This window comes from Charadrius vociferus, unplaced genomic scaffold (genome assembly GCF_000708025.1).
Source record: "Charadrius vociferus isolate BGI_N301 unplaced genomic scaffold, ASM70802v2 scaffold13, whole genome shotgun sequence".
Classification (NCBI taxonomy): Eukaryota; Metazoa; Chordata; class Aves; order Charadriiformes; family Charadriidae; genus Charadrius; species Charadrius vociferus.
The window spans coordinates 4,500,638-4,520,884 of NW_009647763.1; the positions used below are offsets into that span (position 1 = coordinate 4,500,638).

The 20,247-nt window shown below is 40.6% G+C and overlaps 1 protein-coding gene across 1 annotated transcript in view; it reads right to left on the bottom strand.

Annotated features, from left to right (window-relative positions):
* Positions 1-16,837, bottom strand: part of TULP4 (tubby like protein 4) — a 127,556-nt gene extending 110,719 nt beyond the window's left edge. The window contains exon 1 of the mRNA XM_009882349.1: positions 16,586-16,837. Within this exon, the coding sequence (XP_009880651.1) occupies positions 16,586-16,837 (252 nt within the window). The remainder of the gene's footprint in view (positions 1-16,585) is intronic.
* Positions 16,838-20,247: the final 3,410 nt, after the last annotated feature.

A 20,247-nucleotide genomic window follows, 5' to 3' on the forward strand; every position in this document is an offset into this window, starting at 1 on the left:
TTACATATTACATCCCTACATCAAATTAGTAAAACCCTCTGCTGGAATAAATACCAGTAAAAATAATAATGGATGTTCATCACGTAAAATAATCTATTTTTCAACAGTACAATAATAATATTGGAAAGCTTACCATTTCTAGCCAGCAAGTAGAAATAATGCTAACAATCCAGGTGCTACTATTAAACCAGTAATTTAAAACCAAAATTTTAATAGCAAGGCATTTCTAATATTCGTAGTAGTATTAGAAAAAAACACCTAAGAAACAAGAGTGCCTTCAGTATTAGAAAGCTTTCAAATTTCTGTCCTGGATATTACAAACATAAAGGCCATAAGAAACTTAAAAGTGACAGCTGCTCAAAACCATCAAGTTTAAAGTCTTTTAAGTCTATGTCTTACTATTCTCAGGCAGGAGACACACTTGCGACTAAACCTTTGTGTATTTCAGTACAAAAGTCTCACACCCAGAAACTACCTTGAAAAAATATCTCAAGTGAAGTAATAAAATGCCTAGTGCAAATCCAGAATTTTCATCTTGTGTACATATATAAAAAAGGTGTTTCTAGTTTAGTTTCAGCTACTATTATCATTGAGTCTTCATGGCACTAAAAATCGGGAACTTGTAGGAAAGAAACACTCAAAGCACATGAACAGCCATAGTAAAAGCAGACATTATTTCCTTCAAAACAAAATAGCTGAACAGGCAAAACACCAGGAAAGAAAACTTACTCCTTTGGTTAGTACGTGATTCATGCCTATTCACAACACATCTGAAGAATCGTTAATTAGAAAATAAGAATATTCAAAGGTTACTATGAAAATGCTACGCTCTTATTTAAAAATAAGATGTTATCACATGTATATCACATGTTATGATATGTCTCATCTATTTGCAAATTTATCGAGTTCCATATGAAATTTTAGCTCAATACAGAACATTTGTTTTATATTTTATGAAGGTCGCTGGAAGTAAAGCATGAAACATTAGGAGACTGTATGAGGCCCCCAGATCAAATGGTTTAGTTCCTCACAGGCTTACTTTTCTGTGGAACAGAACTTTTCCACAGCTGTTAATTTTTCAACAGCTTTACTTACATGAATTTATTTTATTTGGCAATATATATTACAAATCCTTTCATTTATATATATATCATAGAATCACAGAATAGTTTGGGTTGGAAGGGACCATTAAAGGTCATCTAGTCCAACGAGCAGGGACATCTTCAACTAGATCAGGTTGCTCAGAGCCCCATCCAGCCTGACCTTGAATGTTTCCAGGGATGGCGCACCTAACACCTCTCTGGGCAACCTGTTCCTGTGTTTCACTACCCTCATTGTAAAAATTTTCTTCCTTATGTCTAGTCTAAATCTTCCCTCTTTTAGTTTAAAGCCATTACCCTTTGTCCTGTTGCAACAGGCCCTGCTAAAAAGTTTGTCCCCATCTTCCCTGTAGGCCTGAAAGTTCCCTGAGTACTGAAAGGCTGCAATAAGGTCCCCCCAGAAACTTCTCTTCTCCAGGCTGAACAACCCCAACTCTCTCAGCCTGTCCTCATAGGAGAGGTGCTCCAGACCTCTCATCATTTCTGTGGCCCTCCTCTGGACCCACTCAAACAGGTCCATGTCTTTCTTAAGACATATATATATACACATGTAAAATACAACTGCTTTATATCACGTTTTCTAGTCATATGAACAAGCTGAAGTCCTTGAAGTCTTACAAAAAGTTTTGATTGTTGTCACAATTATGCATCAAAGCTGCAGAAAGAGAAATTAAAATAAAAATGAGGCATGTATGAAAATATTATATACTTACAAACACAAAATTACATGTATTTGCCTCAAACGGTAGTTTAGGCTCATCTATTTTTAGAGAAGGCATCTCCCTCTCCCATCTCAGGCATAAGGAGGCTCATTTTAGTTGTTAGCAGCAGCTCAGGGTGGAGAAGCAACCTACACCTGTAATTACTGACACCCGCTGCCAGCCATTAAAGACAATCATCTCCCTGGCCAGTGTAATCACAACCACATCTTCACTCAAAGGGAACTGAGCAGAAAGTTGGCTGAGGGAGGACAATTTTAACACATACCCAGTGACCACAGAGACTAGAACCGTTACCACAATTAACACAATGGAACTCCAGATCCAACTAGAGCTTTTAGTAATACATAATAACATTGTATCAAAGCCTAATTTGAATCTGTTTAGTCAACAGAATGACTTTATGGCAGCCATAAAACATAACAACAAGGTATAATTGGTTGTATAAGTAGTATGTATTAAAATGACAATATTCTAATCTAATTTGTTAACCTCCCAGCTGGGCTTGCTCCTTCTGGACAAAGTACTTAAAGCTGGACAAATTTTATCTTTATCAACTATTCTGAATTTGAAACACTGCTTCAAAAGACTTCCGATTTCTTTCAAACAAGAACAACTTATATATATATTCCAATACATATTTCTCAATAAACAAGTCTTGGGTTATGTTTTTATAACTTGCATAAGTATTGCTAATATTAAAGAAAGCTTATGACATGCAGACTTCTCTCACAAGTGGAGTGCGGGGTCTGGATTCCCTAACTAGTAAAAGGACTACTAAATCTGAAGAAACCATTGAGAGTATTATTCTGGAAGCGGTAAGAATGCTGGAAATACAGTGAAATTTAAATGAAACATGTAGATGTTTGATGGCATTCCATGGGAAAACAGCAATTCCTACTCTAACATCAATGGGATGTCTTGTGGGCAAAAGTAGAATTGCTAAGATGACATATGTGAGAAAGCATTTATCTTATGCACTGATAAACATACCTTATGCTAACAGCTCACTTTGTACAGTAAAGCAATCTGTGCCTGTAATTGTAACATCAAATGTTCTTCCATTTCATACACTTTATTCAGTATTGGTCCCATTTAGGTCATGAAGTATATGCCTAACTCAAGATATTACCAGAACAAGAAGTGACAGGTGCTCTCAAACTGCAGCCTTTCTTAGCCACTTAGTCCTCTGCGTACTTTTAAGGCACCTTATTTCAAGGAACCAATTTTGAACATCCATTCCCTACAATAAATACAACTCCCTCCACAGCAACACTGTTTATTACTTAACCAGGCGTTAACATTATCACTTGTGTGCAGCAGCAGAAAACACAGCTTCATTGTATACTCCCAGAATACTGCCGAACTGAGGAGCAAGATATTTGTACATTACCAGACTCAATAAATACTTCACAGGGCCAAATCACAATTAAGGAAGAGAAAGAATAAGGAATAGGATCCCTTTTTCTTACATTAAACCTAACACAAAGGCCTGCTTGTATTCCTTATAAACTAAGCTCTCTAGTATGCAACCAACACTCATTTTACCAACAGCAGAGCATCAGAAAGTCGTATCCTTAAACCAGACTTTTGGGATATCTTCATATGTGCATCCTTTAAATATAAGGCCATTCTTCAAGAAAGGTCCTCATTAGGGTAGCTAGAAATTACAAACATCTCTGGTTTTAGTATTTTGTAATTGAAAAATCAAGCCTATTTGAGTCTCCTTCCTACCTTTTTTCCCCCACTGATATAATTCACTGATATAATGTCTCTACCTGAAGAATGACCTTGATTCATTCCTTTTGGTGGAATCAGATTTTCTGTGAAACTCAACTTCCTCTAGCTCTTTTCAGGTTAAAGGCTTTAGAGCTGTCTCTAAGACAGTGGACGAACCCTCTGTCTTTCTTTTTTCCATCTTACTCAGATGATGGATTTCTTCCTCAACAGGCTGAAACACTCCCTCTTCCTCAACATCTCCAACACCTCTTGAAAGTCCTTATGCTTGGCCTCCGCTCCAGGACACTAGTCAAGACATTAACTTCAGGAGGTCACCATACTGCTGAAAAACAGCCTTCAGTTGTGTCTTCTGCTGCTGGTCATTATAGTCTCTGGAAACTACATCTGTGGAACTGACTGCTGCCTTCTGCTGACTGCCAGTGAATGCCAGATTCCCCATGTTTGCTCAGCTTCACAAAAGCCAGTATCACTCTCAGCTTGGGCGTTTCTGCGCCTGGCTCCACTACAGCCATATCCGTCTCTCCTGCACATATACAGGTACATGAACACACCTATCCTAGGTAGTGATGATCTGCTGCTGCAGGTTTCTTCACGGTTCTGCCTTGTCTTTCCTTGATGAAACACTTAACTTGCTATTTTCTCATTTCAGACACATATAAGCCAACTCAGTAATTACGGCACTGCTACCTTGTGATACAATTTCCTCCAGAAGTCAGACCTTTCACTGACTTTATTACTTTTTTTTTAAGCAGAGCTGCAGATTCCTATAGCTTACAACAGAATTATGCTCTACAGCTTCTTCTAGAACTTCTTTCCAAGGGGCACAGCTTGTGCCATAGAAGCAGTTTCTTCTCTTCTTCAGCTTAGTGATAATTTTCCTTCCCAAATTCTGCTTCTCTTGTGAAGTTACCCTCACATCCAACAGCTTTTACATCCTTCTGCATTTTAATTATCTCTGCCTGTAATTCCTCATGAGGATTTTGACTATGCTTTCCAACTACTTGACTACTTAGAATACCATCTGGATTCATCCTCAGAAAAAATGCTCTCTGCTTCCTCTAGCACATCAGTTTGTTCTCTCATTTTAGCCAAACTTGAATGGCTTCTCTCCACACTTTTGCATATTTAACACTTCCTTCCTGCCTTCAAGAGTCGTGTTTTTTTATGTTGCTCCACCAGTTTAGATGCAAAGGATTTCACCTAGACTTACAAACAGATTTCACAGAATGGTTGGCGTTAGAAGGAACCTCTGGAAGGTCCAAGTTCCCTGCTGTGGGCAGGGACACAGAGTTGGTTGCCCAGGCCTGTGTTCAGATGGCTTTTGAATATTTCCAAGGATGGAGACTCCACAACCTCTCTAGGCAACCTGAGCCAGTTGGCCTCACAGTGAAAAAGTGTTTCCTGATGTTCACAGGGAACCTCCTGCAGTTTAGTTTGTGGCTGTTGCCTCTGTAATGGGGCACTATGAAAAGAGCCTGATTCCATCTTCTTTGCATCCTCCCTTCAGGTATTTACACACATTAGTAAGATCTCCTCCTCAGGCTGAACAGTCCCAGCTCTCTCAGCCTTTCCTCATATGTGAGGTGCTCCAGTCCCTTCATCATCCCTGTGGCCCTTCACTGAACTTGTTCCAGTATGTCCATGTCTCTCTTGTACTGCAGAGCCCACCAGAACACAGGCCTCCAGATGTGGCCTCAGCAGTGCTTTGCAGAAGGGAAGGATCGTGTCCCTCAACCTGCTGGCAATACTTCTCCTAACGCAGCTGAAGACACCATTTGCATTCTTTGCCGCAAGGGCACATTGCTTGCTCATGTTCACCTTGGCATCCACCAGGACCCCCAGGTCCTTTTCTGCAAAGATCCTTTCCAGGTGGGTGGTCACCAGCACATATTGGTGCCTGGGGTTCTTCCTCCCCAGGCGCAGGACTTTGCACTTCTAGTTGAACTTCATGAGGTTTCTGTCAGCCCAGTTCTCCAGTCTGTCAAGGTCCCTCTGGATGGCAGCACGACCCTCTGGCATATCAGCCACTCCTCTCAGTTTGGTGTTACCTGAAAACTGGCTGAGGGTAAACTCTGTCTCATCACCCAGATAATTAATGAAGACGTCAAACAGGACTAGACCCAGTATTGATCCCTGGGGTACACCACTAGTGTACCTCAACTAGACTTTGTGCCACTGATCACTATGCTCTGGGCCCAGCCATTCAGGCACTTTTCAGTCTGCTTATCCAGCCGCTACATCAACAGCTTGTCTATGAGAATCTTACGGGAGACAGCATTGCCTGTTGTCTGCAGAGAGCAACGAAAACTGCAAAATCAGGCTCCACCAACATGTATCTTCCACCAAACTGAGAACATTGCTGTTAAACAGGGCAAGGCACGTGAACTTCTTCCTGCCAGTGTCCTTCTGAACAGCGGAATAAATCGACTGTATTTTGCAGTTTCATTACATTCTCACCAGGCTGAATAAAGATGCATTTTCTTCACTAGTAAAGTCATCTATGTACATTACATTTCCTTAAAATGCAAAACATTGAGGAATATATAAGGATACTATTTTCCAATACACTAATCTGTCAAATAATCCAGCACTGGAACATCACAATTCGATTTTGGAAACTTAAAGCCAGCACTTCTTTTTGAAAATTCACAAAAAATTCCCCAACTCAACTTCATTTTCACTACTTCCTGTAACATTTTTGTTATACAAAACTTCCCTTTAAAGAAGCGCCTAATGCAAAGAGAATAAGGAGAACTCCCTCAGAAGTTCACAAATGTTCATAAAAGATTGCTATCAGAGAAGAGATGCTGGTTGCCCAAGGACAAGTGCCTATAAAATTTCTTTTGTCTGCTCTACTACATTCTAGCTATATTTGACAAGCAATTACTTGGTGGTCTATGTTCAATTATATTGTGAAATGTTTATGGTTTGTAATGGGTATCTTATCTGTTCAGACTATCTGTAATTTGATGAATTCCTCTGGGAACTGTTTAAACAAAGGCAGTGTCCTTAATGATTATTATGGCTCAGAAATGCTATCATAAAACCTGATTTCTCCACTATTCAGATGCTCAGTATGTATGTATGCATATACAATGCCTTCAGAATTACATATTGAGTTGTGACCTTCCTTATTCAGAAGGTGCTCCTATTCCAAGCTTAGGTATCAACTGTCAGTAGTAATCTCACCTAATCACTACATCTATAGGTCCTCATCATCAAACTTTTGTTAAAGAAAATGTATTTATTTTCCTTGAACACACAAATTATCATGCCAAACAATTGCTGCAATCCAAAGCAGCAGTGTTTCTTCACCCTAATTCAAAAGGCAAGAGATGACCCTTGAGCATACAGAATCGTAGAATCATCTAGGTTAGCAGGGACCTTTAACATCATCAAGTCCAACCATCAACCTAACACTGTCAAAGCCACCACTAAACCATGTCCCTAAGCACCACCTCTACCCAGTCTTTTAAACATCTCCAGGGATGGTGTTTCTCCCCCTCCCCTGGCCAGCCTGTTCCAATGTTTGATAACCTTTTTGGTGAAGACATATTTCCTAATATCCAATCTAAACCTCCCTTGAGGGTCCCTCCTTGAGGCCATTTCCTCTTGTCCTATCGTTTGTTACTCAGGAGAAGAGACTGGCCCCCAACTCGCTACAACCTCCTTTCAGGTAGTTGTAGAGAGTGATAAGGTCTCCCCTCAGCCTCCTTTTCTCCAGGCTGAACAACCCCAGTTCCTTCAGCTGCTCTTCATAAGACATGTGCTCTAGACCCCTCACCAGGTTCACTGCCCTTCTCTGGACACACTCCAGCACCTCAATGTCTGTATTTAAGGTGGGGCCTTACCAGTGCCGAGGACAGGGGGACAATAACCTCCCTAGTCTTGCTCACTACACTATTCCTGATACAAGCCAGGATGCTATTGGTCTTCTTAGCCACCTGGGCACACTGCTGGCTCATATGCAGCCGGCTGTTGACCAGCACCCTCAGGTCCAGGCTTTCCCAGCCACTCTTCCCAAAGCCTGTAGCACTGTATGGAGTTACTGTGACCCAAGCACAAAACTCAGCACTTGGTCTTGTTGAACCTCATAACATTGGCCTTGGCCCATTGATCCAGCCTGTCCAGATACCTCTGCAGAGCCTTCCTACCCTCAAGCAGGTTGACACACCCGCCTAACTTGGTGTCATCTGCAAGCTCACTGAGGGTGCACTTGATCCCCTTGTCCAGGTCGTTGATAAAGATATTAAAGAGAACCAGTCCCAATACAGAGCCCTGGGGAACACCACTTGTGACCTACCACCAACTGGATCTAACTCCATTCACCACAATTCTTTGGCCCCAGACTACCAGCCAGTTTTTTTACCCAGTGAAGAGTACACCCATCCAAGCCATGAGCAGCCAGTTTCTCCAGGAGAATGCTGTGAGAAACCACGTTGAAGGCTTTACTGAAGTCCAGCTAAACAACATCCACAGCCTCTCCCTTTTCCACTAACTGGGTCACCTTGTCATAGAAGATCGTGTTTGTCAAGCAGGACCTGCCTTTCACAAACCCATGCTGACTGTGCCTGATCACCTCGTTGTCCTGCATGTGCCGCGTATTGGCACTCAGAAACATCTGCTCCATAACCTTCCCCAGCACCAAGGTCAGACTGACAGGCCTGTAGTTTCCTAGTTCCTCCTTCCAGCCCTTCTTATAGATGGGTATCACATTTGCTGTCTTCCAGTCAACTGGGACCTCCCTGGTTAGCCAGAACTCCTGCTAAATGATGGATAGTGGCTTGGTGAGCACTTCTGCCAGCTCCCTCAGTACCCTTGGGTGGATCTCATCCGACCCCATAGACTTGTATATGCCCAAGTGCTGTAGCAAGGCGCTCACCATTTCCCCTTGGATTATGGGGGGTTCATTCTGCTCCATGCCCCTATCTACTAGCTCAGGGGGCTGGGTACTCAGGGAACAACTGGTCCTACTATTAAAGACTGAGGCAAAGAAGGCATTAAGCACCTCAGCCTTTTCCTGGTTCTTGGTCACTATGTTTCCACCCCCATCTACTAAAGGATGGAGAGTATCCTTAGTCCTCCTTTTATTGCCTATGTATTTATAGAAACCTTTTTTACTGTCCTTAACATCAGAAACCAGGTTAATTTCTAGTTGGGCTTTGGCCCTTCTAATTATCTCCCTGCGTAGCCTCACAACACCTTTTTAGTCCTCATGAGTGGCCTGCCCCTTCTTCCAAAGGCCATAAATTCTCTTTTCCCCCCCTGAGTTGCAACCATAGCTCTCTGTTCAACCAGGCCAGTCTTTTTCCCCAACGGCTTGTTTTTCAGCACATGGGGACGGCCTGCTCCTGCACCTTTAAGAATTCCTTCTTGAAACATGTCCATCCTTCTTGGACTCCTCTGCCCTTCAGGACTGCCACCCAAGGAACTCTATCAACCAGACCAAACTGCCCTCCAGAAGTCTACGGTGGAGGTCCTGCTGATCCCCCTCCTTACTTCTCCAAGAATTGAAAACTCTATCATTTCATGATCACTATGCCCAAGATGGCCTCCAATCACTGCATACCACACAAGTCCTTCTCTGTTTACAAACAACAGGTCCAGCAGGGCACCTTCCCTAGTCAGCTTCCTCACCAGCTGTGTCAGGAAGTTACCCTCAACACACTCCAGGAACCTCCTAGACTGTTCCCTCTGTGCTGTGTTGTATTCCCAGCAGATATCTGGTAAGCTGAAGTCCCCCAAGAGGACAAGGGCTAGCAATCTTGAGATTTCTCCCAGCTGCTTATAGAATAGTTTGTCTGCCTCTTCATCCTGGTTGGGCCTTCTGTAACATACTCCCACCATGATATCTGCCTTGTTGGCCCTCCCCCCAATTCTTACCCATAAACACTCAACCCTATTGTCACCATCACTTAGTTCTAGACATTCATAACACTCCATAATACAGGGCCACCCCACCGACTCTCCTTCCTTGCCTATCCCTTCTGAAAAGTTTATAGCCATCCATTGCAGCATTCCAGTCATGCAAGTCATCCAACCACGTTTCTGTGATGGCGACTACATCATTGTTTTCCTGCTGCATAATGGCTTCCAGCTTCTCCTGTTTGTTACCCATGCTGCATGCATTAGGGTAGAAGCATTTCAGTTGGGCTATTGGTCCCGCCCCCTTTTTACTGGGAGAAGCTCTAACTCCTACCTGACCATTCCCAGGCACGGCCAAAATTCCTAACCCACCAATGACCCCCACATCTCTGCTCCATCCCCTACCTTCACTGAGTCAGCAGCCTGAGGGACTTCAGTAGCATCCCGTCCCACAGATATTGGCATGCCACCCCCAGGCTTACCTCTAAGGAGCCTGGTTTCATCTCCTTCCCCCTTCCAATCTAGTTTAAAGCCCTTTCAATGAGCCCTGCCAGCTTCATTATCTTGAAATACGCATCTTGTTATCTTTCAACAATTTAACATGCATGAAAGCTTAGGGTTCATTTTGATAAAGGTGTGCTTGATTCCACTTCAAACTTTTTTGAATAGAATTATCTTACAACAAAACTGTAGCCACCTGTTACAGCATGGTAAAATGTTGACATTGATGACCCGCTTACAATATAATTAGTTTTGTTTAAAAGCTGACAATACTGTTTTTATGTCATATATTCATTTTTTACCCTGCCTTGAGGGACGATTTTCTAGATGCTTGCTAAAACAGAAAAATTGTAATTTAAAATTTTCCTGAGCAGCTGACCTATCCCTTGCAGGAAACACACTGTGTACACATGACCTCCAAAAGCAACTTTCAAGAAGCACATCAATGCAGCATTACGAACTTGCATTACTCAACTACAGTTGTAGCAATATTGGATGGTTTGCTTCAAAGCCACATGACTGCTTAGGAACAAATATAATCCTGTACCTTAGTAAGAGGAGAGTGCACTGAGCAGCCAGCCTCCCCTGAACTCGGAGAGCTCACAGACAGGCTGGGATTCTGAGGCAATTGAGAAGGACAGACGGACAGACAGAAAGGGCCAAATATTTGCGGAAGTAGAAGCCAAGCGTGGCTGGAAGAAACAGTATCACAAAGAAAAGATCAAAGACACATTGCAAGTGGTGACACTTCTTAGAGTGAACAAACTATACAGAAGGTGTACCGGTACAGTTTAGGTCATACCTTGGGGTTTGCAAGCTCATATAGGGCACAGAAAGGGGAAGCAACAGGACTGCTATTTGTCACTTAAGGGAAGATCAATCCCTTCCAACTTCCAGCTCCATTTATTTTCTTTGCTAACCCTCTTAAGTGAAGGCTATGAAAGACACTTCTTGCATGCCACAGAGCATACTTAAGCTTCATCGAAAGTTCAAAAGATTGGTAAGAAACAGACTAACAAAGAGGTTTAAAATGTATTTTGGCTCTTTTAATACTTAAGAAATTAAAGCATTCAATCACCAACTGCAGAGTAGACAGTTCAACAAGGTGCAACAAGAAGCCTGCATGAAATCCCAAGGTGTTTGTCCTGTCTGAAAATAAGTAGTCAGAAAAGCCTAGCAATACTAGTAACAATATAAATTTAACACAGACAGCCCCGTCAGGCACAGGACCTGTTCTCCTCCAAGTCACTTCCCCCAGAAACACTAATTCTGCCTCTCTGCAGCACTATTTTTCTGTAGCCACGGTAGTTTAAGGACAGAGGAAGGGCATGGTTTGCAGACAGATTTAGCATTGTATCAGCTAGCAGCATTGTAAAAACTAGGCAAGCGTTCATAAACACGAGTTCTTCTTCTAAACCTTGTATGCCCAAAAGCTTGTCTGTCTTTGCCAATCATACTAGCTTGCTTTAACACAAAGATAATATTTCTGCTGACAAACCTTGTCCTGTCTTCTGTGTGCAGTGACAGAAAAGCAGGAGAAGAGATCTGCAGTACCACTGCAGTTTACATCACTGTATGTCTTCTACCACTAAGGCTTCTATAGCCAAAAGGCATCATTATGGTATCTCTCTACCTCAAGATCTCTTAAGTGTTCACTAGAAACAACTGTTCCAGCTGTGTTTGAAGGCAACAATTGATATAAGGTACCCATGCTGTCAAGACTCACATGCCGACTTGGTTTTTTTTCTGTCCAGGAAGCATAATAAAATCACATTTAAGGTTCAAATGCCAGTTATAATTAAAGCAGACAAAGTTTTTTTTTTAAAAAAAAAACCAACACCAAGTTTTCTATATTTTTTCTATATTCTTACCAGTAACACTACAAAAAAAAAAAAAACCACTACTGAGAAGGTTTGTTTGTTTTTTAAAATTTGTTTCCTATGCAAGCAGTAGACTTCCGGAAACAATCTGCTCTGCCAGAATTGCTCAGAATTGCAACAAGCTCAGAAAGGTGGACAGAAAAAATAGCTTTCTTTTTAAAACAACAACAACAACAAAAAAAAGATTTGTAACCTCCTTCCACTCTAAAACAAAACAAAACCAGGAACTGTGGAGAGACTTCCATAACCAATGTAGTATGAAAAGCAACATTTATTGAATATTTTTAAAGGACAGCATTCCTTTCAAAAGCTGTAGCTAAACATAATTCTCTATGTCTAAATCCTGTGCTAAACAAAACAGGCTAGTTTTTGCAGCTGGAGTCATGCACTTAGGACACTCAAATAACAACAACTGTAAAAAAATGAGCAATTTATGTTTACAGTAAAAAATGCTATGCATACTCAATAATGTATTCAGCATGTTACTTAATTCACTGCATCAGAATTTGCATATTCTTGCACTACTTTTCAATGTTTCAGTCCAGCAATTAGCATACTGAATCTTATTAAAAATATCAAAGATGTCTTTTTAGTTAGCACGGTGAAAGGAAAAATACGCACCTGCAAAACATTATTTTAAACACTAATAATTTAAGAAATATTAAGTGCCATAGAAACCATTACCATCTTAATACACTAGACACAACAGAACTCATTAAAAGAAATACCTACAGCAGCACCATCCAATCAATTTGATTTGTAGACATCTTGTAAATCTTTCACTGGAAAGGAAGATCCCTGTAAGGCTATTGAAACTCACTGAGGATAAGTTTGGGCTTTTTTCCTAATTATCTTTCACAGAAAATCTCTCCCCAGAAACCTCAGGATGGACCAGAAGCTGAAAGCTGATGTCTCTGTGGTAATATAAAAAAAAAAATTCAGCCTGGCATGCTTCAGAGCGTACTAGTCACACTGGGTTTTCGAAACCCTGACCTTGCTGAAGTGACCAGATATTTTTCATTTAATCCATAATTTATCACAGAAATAATAAGAGTCATAAAAGGAATGTGCTCAATTCCTTTTCTAACACTGTTTCTCAGTGCACGCAAGGAAAGTCAAGTTAGGTCAAAATCAGACTTCTAAATTTCACTTTCTAATTTCTGCATAGCATTGTATTTATACATGCAGGGGAGGGGAGGGTATTTTAGAACACTCCATCTCTGCTCCCTGGCTGCTAATTCACACATTGTGGTACAATGGCATAGCTTCCTGCCTTCTAACCTTTCTGCCAGACTTACAAAAGAAACGCACGGAATGCCAGCCTCCATCAGTTTGTTCTCCCAGACCAAGGGAAATGCTCCAAAGCCAAACTAAACCATGTGTCTCTGCAGTCACTCACATCTGCTCCAGCCACCACCTCTGTGAGACAGAGACGCCTCCCATCCCAGGGTCAGAGATGCAACATGTCCCTATGACACATGAAACACGTCATAGCTGCACAACTGCTGCACAACACACACTTCACCTTCTGTGACGTTCCTTCTGCCTTTGATACATGCCCATTCAAATTTTATTTTTTAGAATGTTGAGTCTTATGTAGATGAGATTCAGGACTGTAAATGCAATGCCAAAGTTAAAAAACAGAACTATCACAAAATGCAGTATTTTCACATCTTGCCACAGAATAAATGCAATAGGCTTATTTTAATCCCTGTAGTTCTCCTTAGAAAATACCAAAAATTAGGCTGTTAATTAAAATAATACGGCAGCCACTTCCTAGTTGCAAACTCTAAAAAACAACCTTGAAGCAATTGTAAAAATGCAAGCATGGCTCATACTACAAAGCATTTCATTGTCAATTATTGTTCAATGTAATGAGTCATGCAAGTCCACCACTGTAATATGTGTGTCAGTAACTCAGCCCTGGGGATTCTTCATTCTTATTTGTTCTAATATGCTACAGGCATGCTATTACAGTCAAAAAAGGAGGTGTGTACCAAAAGGAGGTTTCAGTGAATCTCTTCAGCAATAATAAAAACATCACAAAAATACACCACTAGCATTCACCTTCATGACCCACTTCAAAATAGTCTCATGTTCCTGCCAAAAGCACAGTGCTGCCGCATTACCTCTTCCAGATTTTCACCCTAAAACTGAAATATGATCTACTGCTCTGCCCACAGCATATTGCTAATTATACCCCTGATGCAAAGTATTTAGCTTCTGTATTTTCACCTCTTCCACTCTGCTCATTACAGCATTTCACACTTTATAATTGAATGCATACTAATATTAAAGCAGCAATGTATGTCAGAAAAGCAATAAACTTGACTTGTCACACTAGGTTTATCCCAGAGAAAAATATGTAGAGGTATAAATCACCACTTCTGGGAACAAGGCAACACAATATGGACCCTAGAATTGGGCAGTGAAACACACAGGCTCTTAAAGTTTTAAGTCAATCACATCCCTTCAGGCACATTCTGTAAAATAAATGTAGCTTTAATCAGACACATATACCAGGATATGCTTGCAAAATTAGCATTTTCCATTGTATAAGGTGGTACACAGAAGAGACAAGGTTGTTGGCGGCTTGCTTTTTAACATGAGAATGGGAAAACAAAACATTTACAACTTCTTATGCAAATACTAGCAATAAGCAGTGCTGTTCAAGGTTTTCTTTCTTTTAAAGAATCTTTCAACAGGCAGACTTAGAAGGAAAAGTGTTTTCTAAAGAAAAAAATCTTGTTGTCCATGCAACTATATACCTTTAACAACTGTATTACAGTTTCATTCCTACCAAAATCAGTAGGATTCTCCTATAAAAGGATAACATTCAGTAAGCCTGATGAAGTGTTGTATAACACATCACCTTGTAACGATGAAATTTCACCTACACTGATGCTCAAAAGCATATTCCAGTAGGAAAATCTGATAGCAGCCACACAGACTCATCACAGAAAGCTAGTTGCACTAAAGCCACTTCTCTTCTTCCTTCAGTACGACACATTTTTGACCCCCCCATACCAGTTTTGTAGTGCCATACAGAGAAATGAATTGGTAGCCTCTATTCATTCACACATTTTCTGCTACCAGGAAGATTAGTTACAGAAACACAATTATGTATTAATGACAAGCTTGACTTAGCACATTTTAAGCATCCAAATAAAAAATTAAAAAAAAAGTCAAACAGGACATTTTCCCTTCATTTCAGAGTCACTCTCATGCCAATCACTGTTATGTGAAAGGATGCATAAACAGCACAGTTCAATCCACAGACCAACAATTCAGTGACCCAGAAAGAGAATCTAATGGCCAACTGAGTAAACAGAGCAAAACTAGCGAAAACCAAAGGGCAGCATGCACATCAGCTTCTTCTCCACTTAACTGGCACATACTTAAACATAGTCTTGTATTTTCACATTCTGCAACAAGACTTCACATTCCCATAAACAGCACTTCCTCCGTTGTTTCCAAGACACATATTATGCAAAAGGAGAAAAATATAATGCAATTTGCAATTGAAAATTATACTGACAGCTAGAGATGGCTCAAAACAAAATGCTGGATTCAAACATCATTCTTCCCTTTGGGAGAAGGTGGCTGCAATTTTTTGAATGAACGTGATACAAATATATACATGTCTATAAATATAAAAATCTATATAATTTACAATACACCCACACATCTGCATCTAGACAAAGCATGTGGAAGCAGTTATTTAAGACTAAATATTTATTCCCTGGTTCCTTTTTGCCTTAAAAGAGGATTGCTATTAAAGTTATAAAAACCCACCCACCTCTAAATCTTTGCTTCACCTTATGTCAAAAGGGCAACATACATTAGAGTCCAACAGTTAAGTAGCACAAAAGACAAGAAAGATCCCATTGTATCTTTGATTTTAATTTCAGTACATACAATGTTATTCCACCCACTAACCTTAGAGCAAAGCTTTGATTTGGACAGATTCTTTTCAAAGAGCGCATCCAAACACAGCCTAACTAAAAAGCAGAAACAAACTAAGTTCTCCCACCTGTCCAAGACACTCTGTAGGCTACTGGGCATCATCTGCCCTTTCCAGGAAGAAGTATGAGAGAAAGAGATAGGTGCCAGAAAGCTGGTAAAGCACAGCTGAAATATCAGCTTTTACCAACAGATTTATCCCTTTCAGAAAAAACAAATGGAAAAGTTTTTGTGTTGTTGTAGTCAGGACAACGCCTTGCACTCTGAAGTTCACAGTATTTTACTGCAGGGCACCTTAACAATTTTCTGAGAAGTCCCACTTGCCCCTTTTTCTAGCAAAATTAAAAGTTTTTCTAGAAATGACAGCTGTCCTTTGCCACAGGCCATTCCAGTTTGCAGCTTCTGAAAAACTGGCAGATTTCAGCTGAGTTCCTCTCCCCTTGCCCTGCCTTTCCATTAGTCTTCCAAGCCAGGCTTTAGTACTGGTAAAAGCAGTAAACCACCACAACTTTTAACTCTCTTAGCACACATTTATTGAATTTGCCTGGAATCTGGAAAGTGATGGGGAATGAAGAAGAAAATAGGCCAAACCAAAACCAGACCCATTTCCAGAGAACCTCTCCACCATCAGCATTACGCGCTTGAATTTACTAGAAAGACTCCAATAGATCCCAATCATATTTGGATTAGTCCTGAGCCTCCTTCATATTGCCTTGTCAAATCTCAAGCAGAAATACCACCCCAAAAAAAAAAAAAAAAAAAAAAAAGATTGCTATCATTTCCTTTAAAGTGTTACACAAACACACATTTTGCTTACCTCGCTGTTGTGGCCCCTCAAATTGAAGTTGATTCTCTGAGGGGTGTTCCGGTCCCTCCTGCAATGGCTGGAAGTAAAAGTGACGCCTACAACTCCTCTGCCATTGCCTGTTGCCAACCAGCCTTCCTCATAATACCGCCTCCTGCACACCGGTTTCTCCTTCTCACTTTTGGGGACTCTCCCTTTCCAGGAGAGGCAGAGGATGTTGGAATCGCTGCAAAGAACAGGCCCATGTTCCACTGCTGCATACATGCTTTTTAAATATTTTATTTTTTGACATAAGAAAGTAGTATGTCTAGTGCACAAAATTTAAATCAATTTTTTTTTTTTTTATTGATAAGACTGACCTGGGATAGATCATTGAAAGGGAGGAGGATGGGGTCAGTGTTTATAAATATCCACCAAATGCATAGTGAAAAATTCCTCTATAAAAGATGATGGCAGTTGGCTAAGAAAAAGTAACACTTAAAAAAAAAATTCAGGTTCATTTTTGTTTTTGAGTCTGTAGAGTGAGGGTGCACTTATCCTTTGGAGAAACAGCTACTTCATAAGAGGCGCTCAAGAAATGGTTAAGTCATCTTTTTGCTCAACTTGATATAATCTTTATACAGCCTGAGATTCCAGTTTAGCGTAATGCAATTCCAGAGACAAAGAGTTGCAAACGTGTAGGTTTCAAGTAACTTAAGGCTTTTAAGATTTCCTCCAGTCAGATTTTCTTCAAAAGTTCAGTTGCAGAAATTTAAACACACGCACATACATATATATGTATATATATGACATTCCTCTTTTCCAAGCTGCCCTCTGGCATATCTTTTCCATCTGATGTATTTCTGCTGCTAAAGCTGAAAGAGATTGCATAAAGGGAAAAAAAGGCACACAAACCGTGCGAAACAGACCCGAACTTGTGCAGGCACTGGTGTGCCAGGCCAGTTGGGAAATCCCTCTTGGTACTGAACTGCTCGTTGGACTCAAAAGTTTTTGCAATCCAAAGCCAATCCAATTTTCATTGCAGCACTTTTTTTCCACCAGAGACCCAACACGGCCTGAACTGTTTATCACGCTATCTTGCCTGCTTTCCCACTTTTTGCTGCCACACACGAATGAAAAAGAAACCCCCTCTTCATTTATAGCAGAATCAAAAACGCTCTAAAGCTTTTGGCTTTCAAAGCAGATAAGTTTGCCTCAGGTGAACCATGAAGTTCTCTCTCCTCCAAAACAGGCTAAAATGTCAAGCTGTTTTTCCTTTGCTTTTCCCTTTTTTCTGCTACAAGGAATCACAGACTTTTCATCCTACCATAAAAAAACAAATGCCAGAATTAAAGCACATCAAGTAAGCACTCTTTCAAAATCTTCTAAAATTCAAGGAAGGAAGAAATATAATCATTTAAAAAAGAAAGAGAAGCAGCATTAAAAATCTGACTTCCTGGGTTCACTATTTCTCTAGGTATTTTCCTTGCTTGTTTGATCGGATCTTTCCTTCTTGATGCTTGTCTACAGCACAGATTCATAGTTCCAGACACAACATTTGCAGCTGTACAAGAAGGAAACATATGAAGTATTCCAATTGTTTTATTTGAATAACATTTATGAGCTCAATTAATTAGTATTTATACCACACTAAGTGAAAAGAGGAAAAAGGAGAGGGAGAAAGAATATGCAAGTTTGATGACCTGGTTAACTCAAGAAGGACGATGAGGTTTGCTCAGTTCAATGCCCAGACTTGTCCCATACTTCCTCAACTTAGTTACTTCCAGTCATCATTCCTCAACATATGGTCATGATTTGCTAGTCCATTCACAATCTATTGACCCCAAAGCAAAACGTGCCAAAGACCATACATTATTCCTCTGCGATAACAAAATCAGTTTCCTCTACCCTCTGTATTCTTCCGTTTCCCTCACAGCTATTGATTTAGATTGTAGAGGTATTTATTAGGCTTGTTCTGTGCAGAGGGTGTTTTTTCTTCCTCTTCTTGCAAACTTTTTTCACCCGCGAAGACCATGTGGAAAGCTGAACATCACTGGCAGGTGTCTTTCCATGGGTTACTAATTCCTGTGCTGTAAAGGTGCTCCATCTGGTTCTCAAATTACTTTTCATCAATTGCAAAGCTCTCAGGAATATGCAAGAGTAAGTCTATGTGATGACAAAAACATGTGCGTTTTCATGTACATGCAGTGCACACACCAGCTCACTCAATCTCGTACTCAGAGCCTTTTCAGTTTAGCTGTGGCAATCTTGTAAGACGCCCGTCATTCAAAGCTTGAAATCCATGGATTCTTCTAACTCTGCAAGACAAAACACACACACACACAAAAAGAAAAAAGTGAGTAAAATAAGCCACGAAACAACTTAAAGATATAAGGACTATTGTTACAGTAATCAAAGCATTATGATTAAGGATTTTATATTGGACTCCTATAAAATATCTATATTATATAAAGATACATGCAATATTCAGACACACACACATGTATTTAATACACACACAAACTACAAAATTTTCTTTTTCACTTCCAAAGTTACCAAAACTTTTCACAACTGACAATTATAACTAATGAAATGTACCCAGGAAAGATACATTAGGGGGGAAAAAAAGAGAAACTTTCTATTGACCACAGTCACTGGGGCAAGTTCTTGAACAAAGATTCCACAACTTTGGAGTGAGGGTAGGGAAGGGAGGTCTCAGTGACGGAGCAGACACAGAGTTAGACCCCGAGGCACACCAACAGAATCACAGAACAACTAAGGTTAAAAGGGACCTCTGGACATTATCTGGTCCAACCACCCTGCTGAAACAGGGTCACCTAGAACAGCTCTCCATTACTATATCCAGGTGGCTTTTGAATATCTCCAAGGATAGAGACTCCATGACCTCTCTGGGTAATCTGTCCCAGTGCTCGGACACCCTCACAGTAAAAAAGTGTTTCCTGATGTTCACAGGGAACCTCCTGTGTTTGTTCATGCCTATTGCCTCTGGTCCTGTCACTGGGCACCACGGTAAAGAGCCTGGCTCCCTCATCTTCATTCCCTCCCATCAAGTGTTCATACACATTGAAAAGATCTCACTGAGCCTTTTCTTCTCCAGCCTGAACAGTGCCAGCTCTCTCAGACTTTCCTCATACGAAAGATGCTCCAAACCATGAAAGTACAGTGCCAAACTTAGTCCTAAAGGAGACTGAGAAGGATTCCTCCAGGGCTTAAATTACTGCTTTAAAGAGATCCAAGGTACTCCAAAATTAAAGCTTAGAAGATTGAATCAATACAGATGAATTTTAAAGACTACTCAAATCCTGCATTTGAAAGAGGGTGAAAAAATTACTCAAATTCCGTTATATACAGAACAGCGTAAATACAGTAGAAGAGACCAAGCAAAATGCTGTCCAAGATATTCCAAGGACATGGAGAAAGCTGAGATACTCAATGACTTCCTTCCTCAGTCTTCACTGGGAAGGGCTCTAACCACACTGCCCAAGTTGCAGAAAGCAAAGGCAGGGACTGGAAGAATGAGGTACCACCCATTGTATGAGAAGACCGGGTTCAAGACCATTTAAAGAACCTGAAGGTGCACAAGTCCATGGGACCTTATGAGATACATCCATAGGTCCTGAGCCAAGCCACTATCCCTCATATTTGAGTAGTTGTAGCAGTCCAGTGAAGTTCCT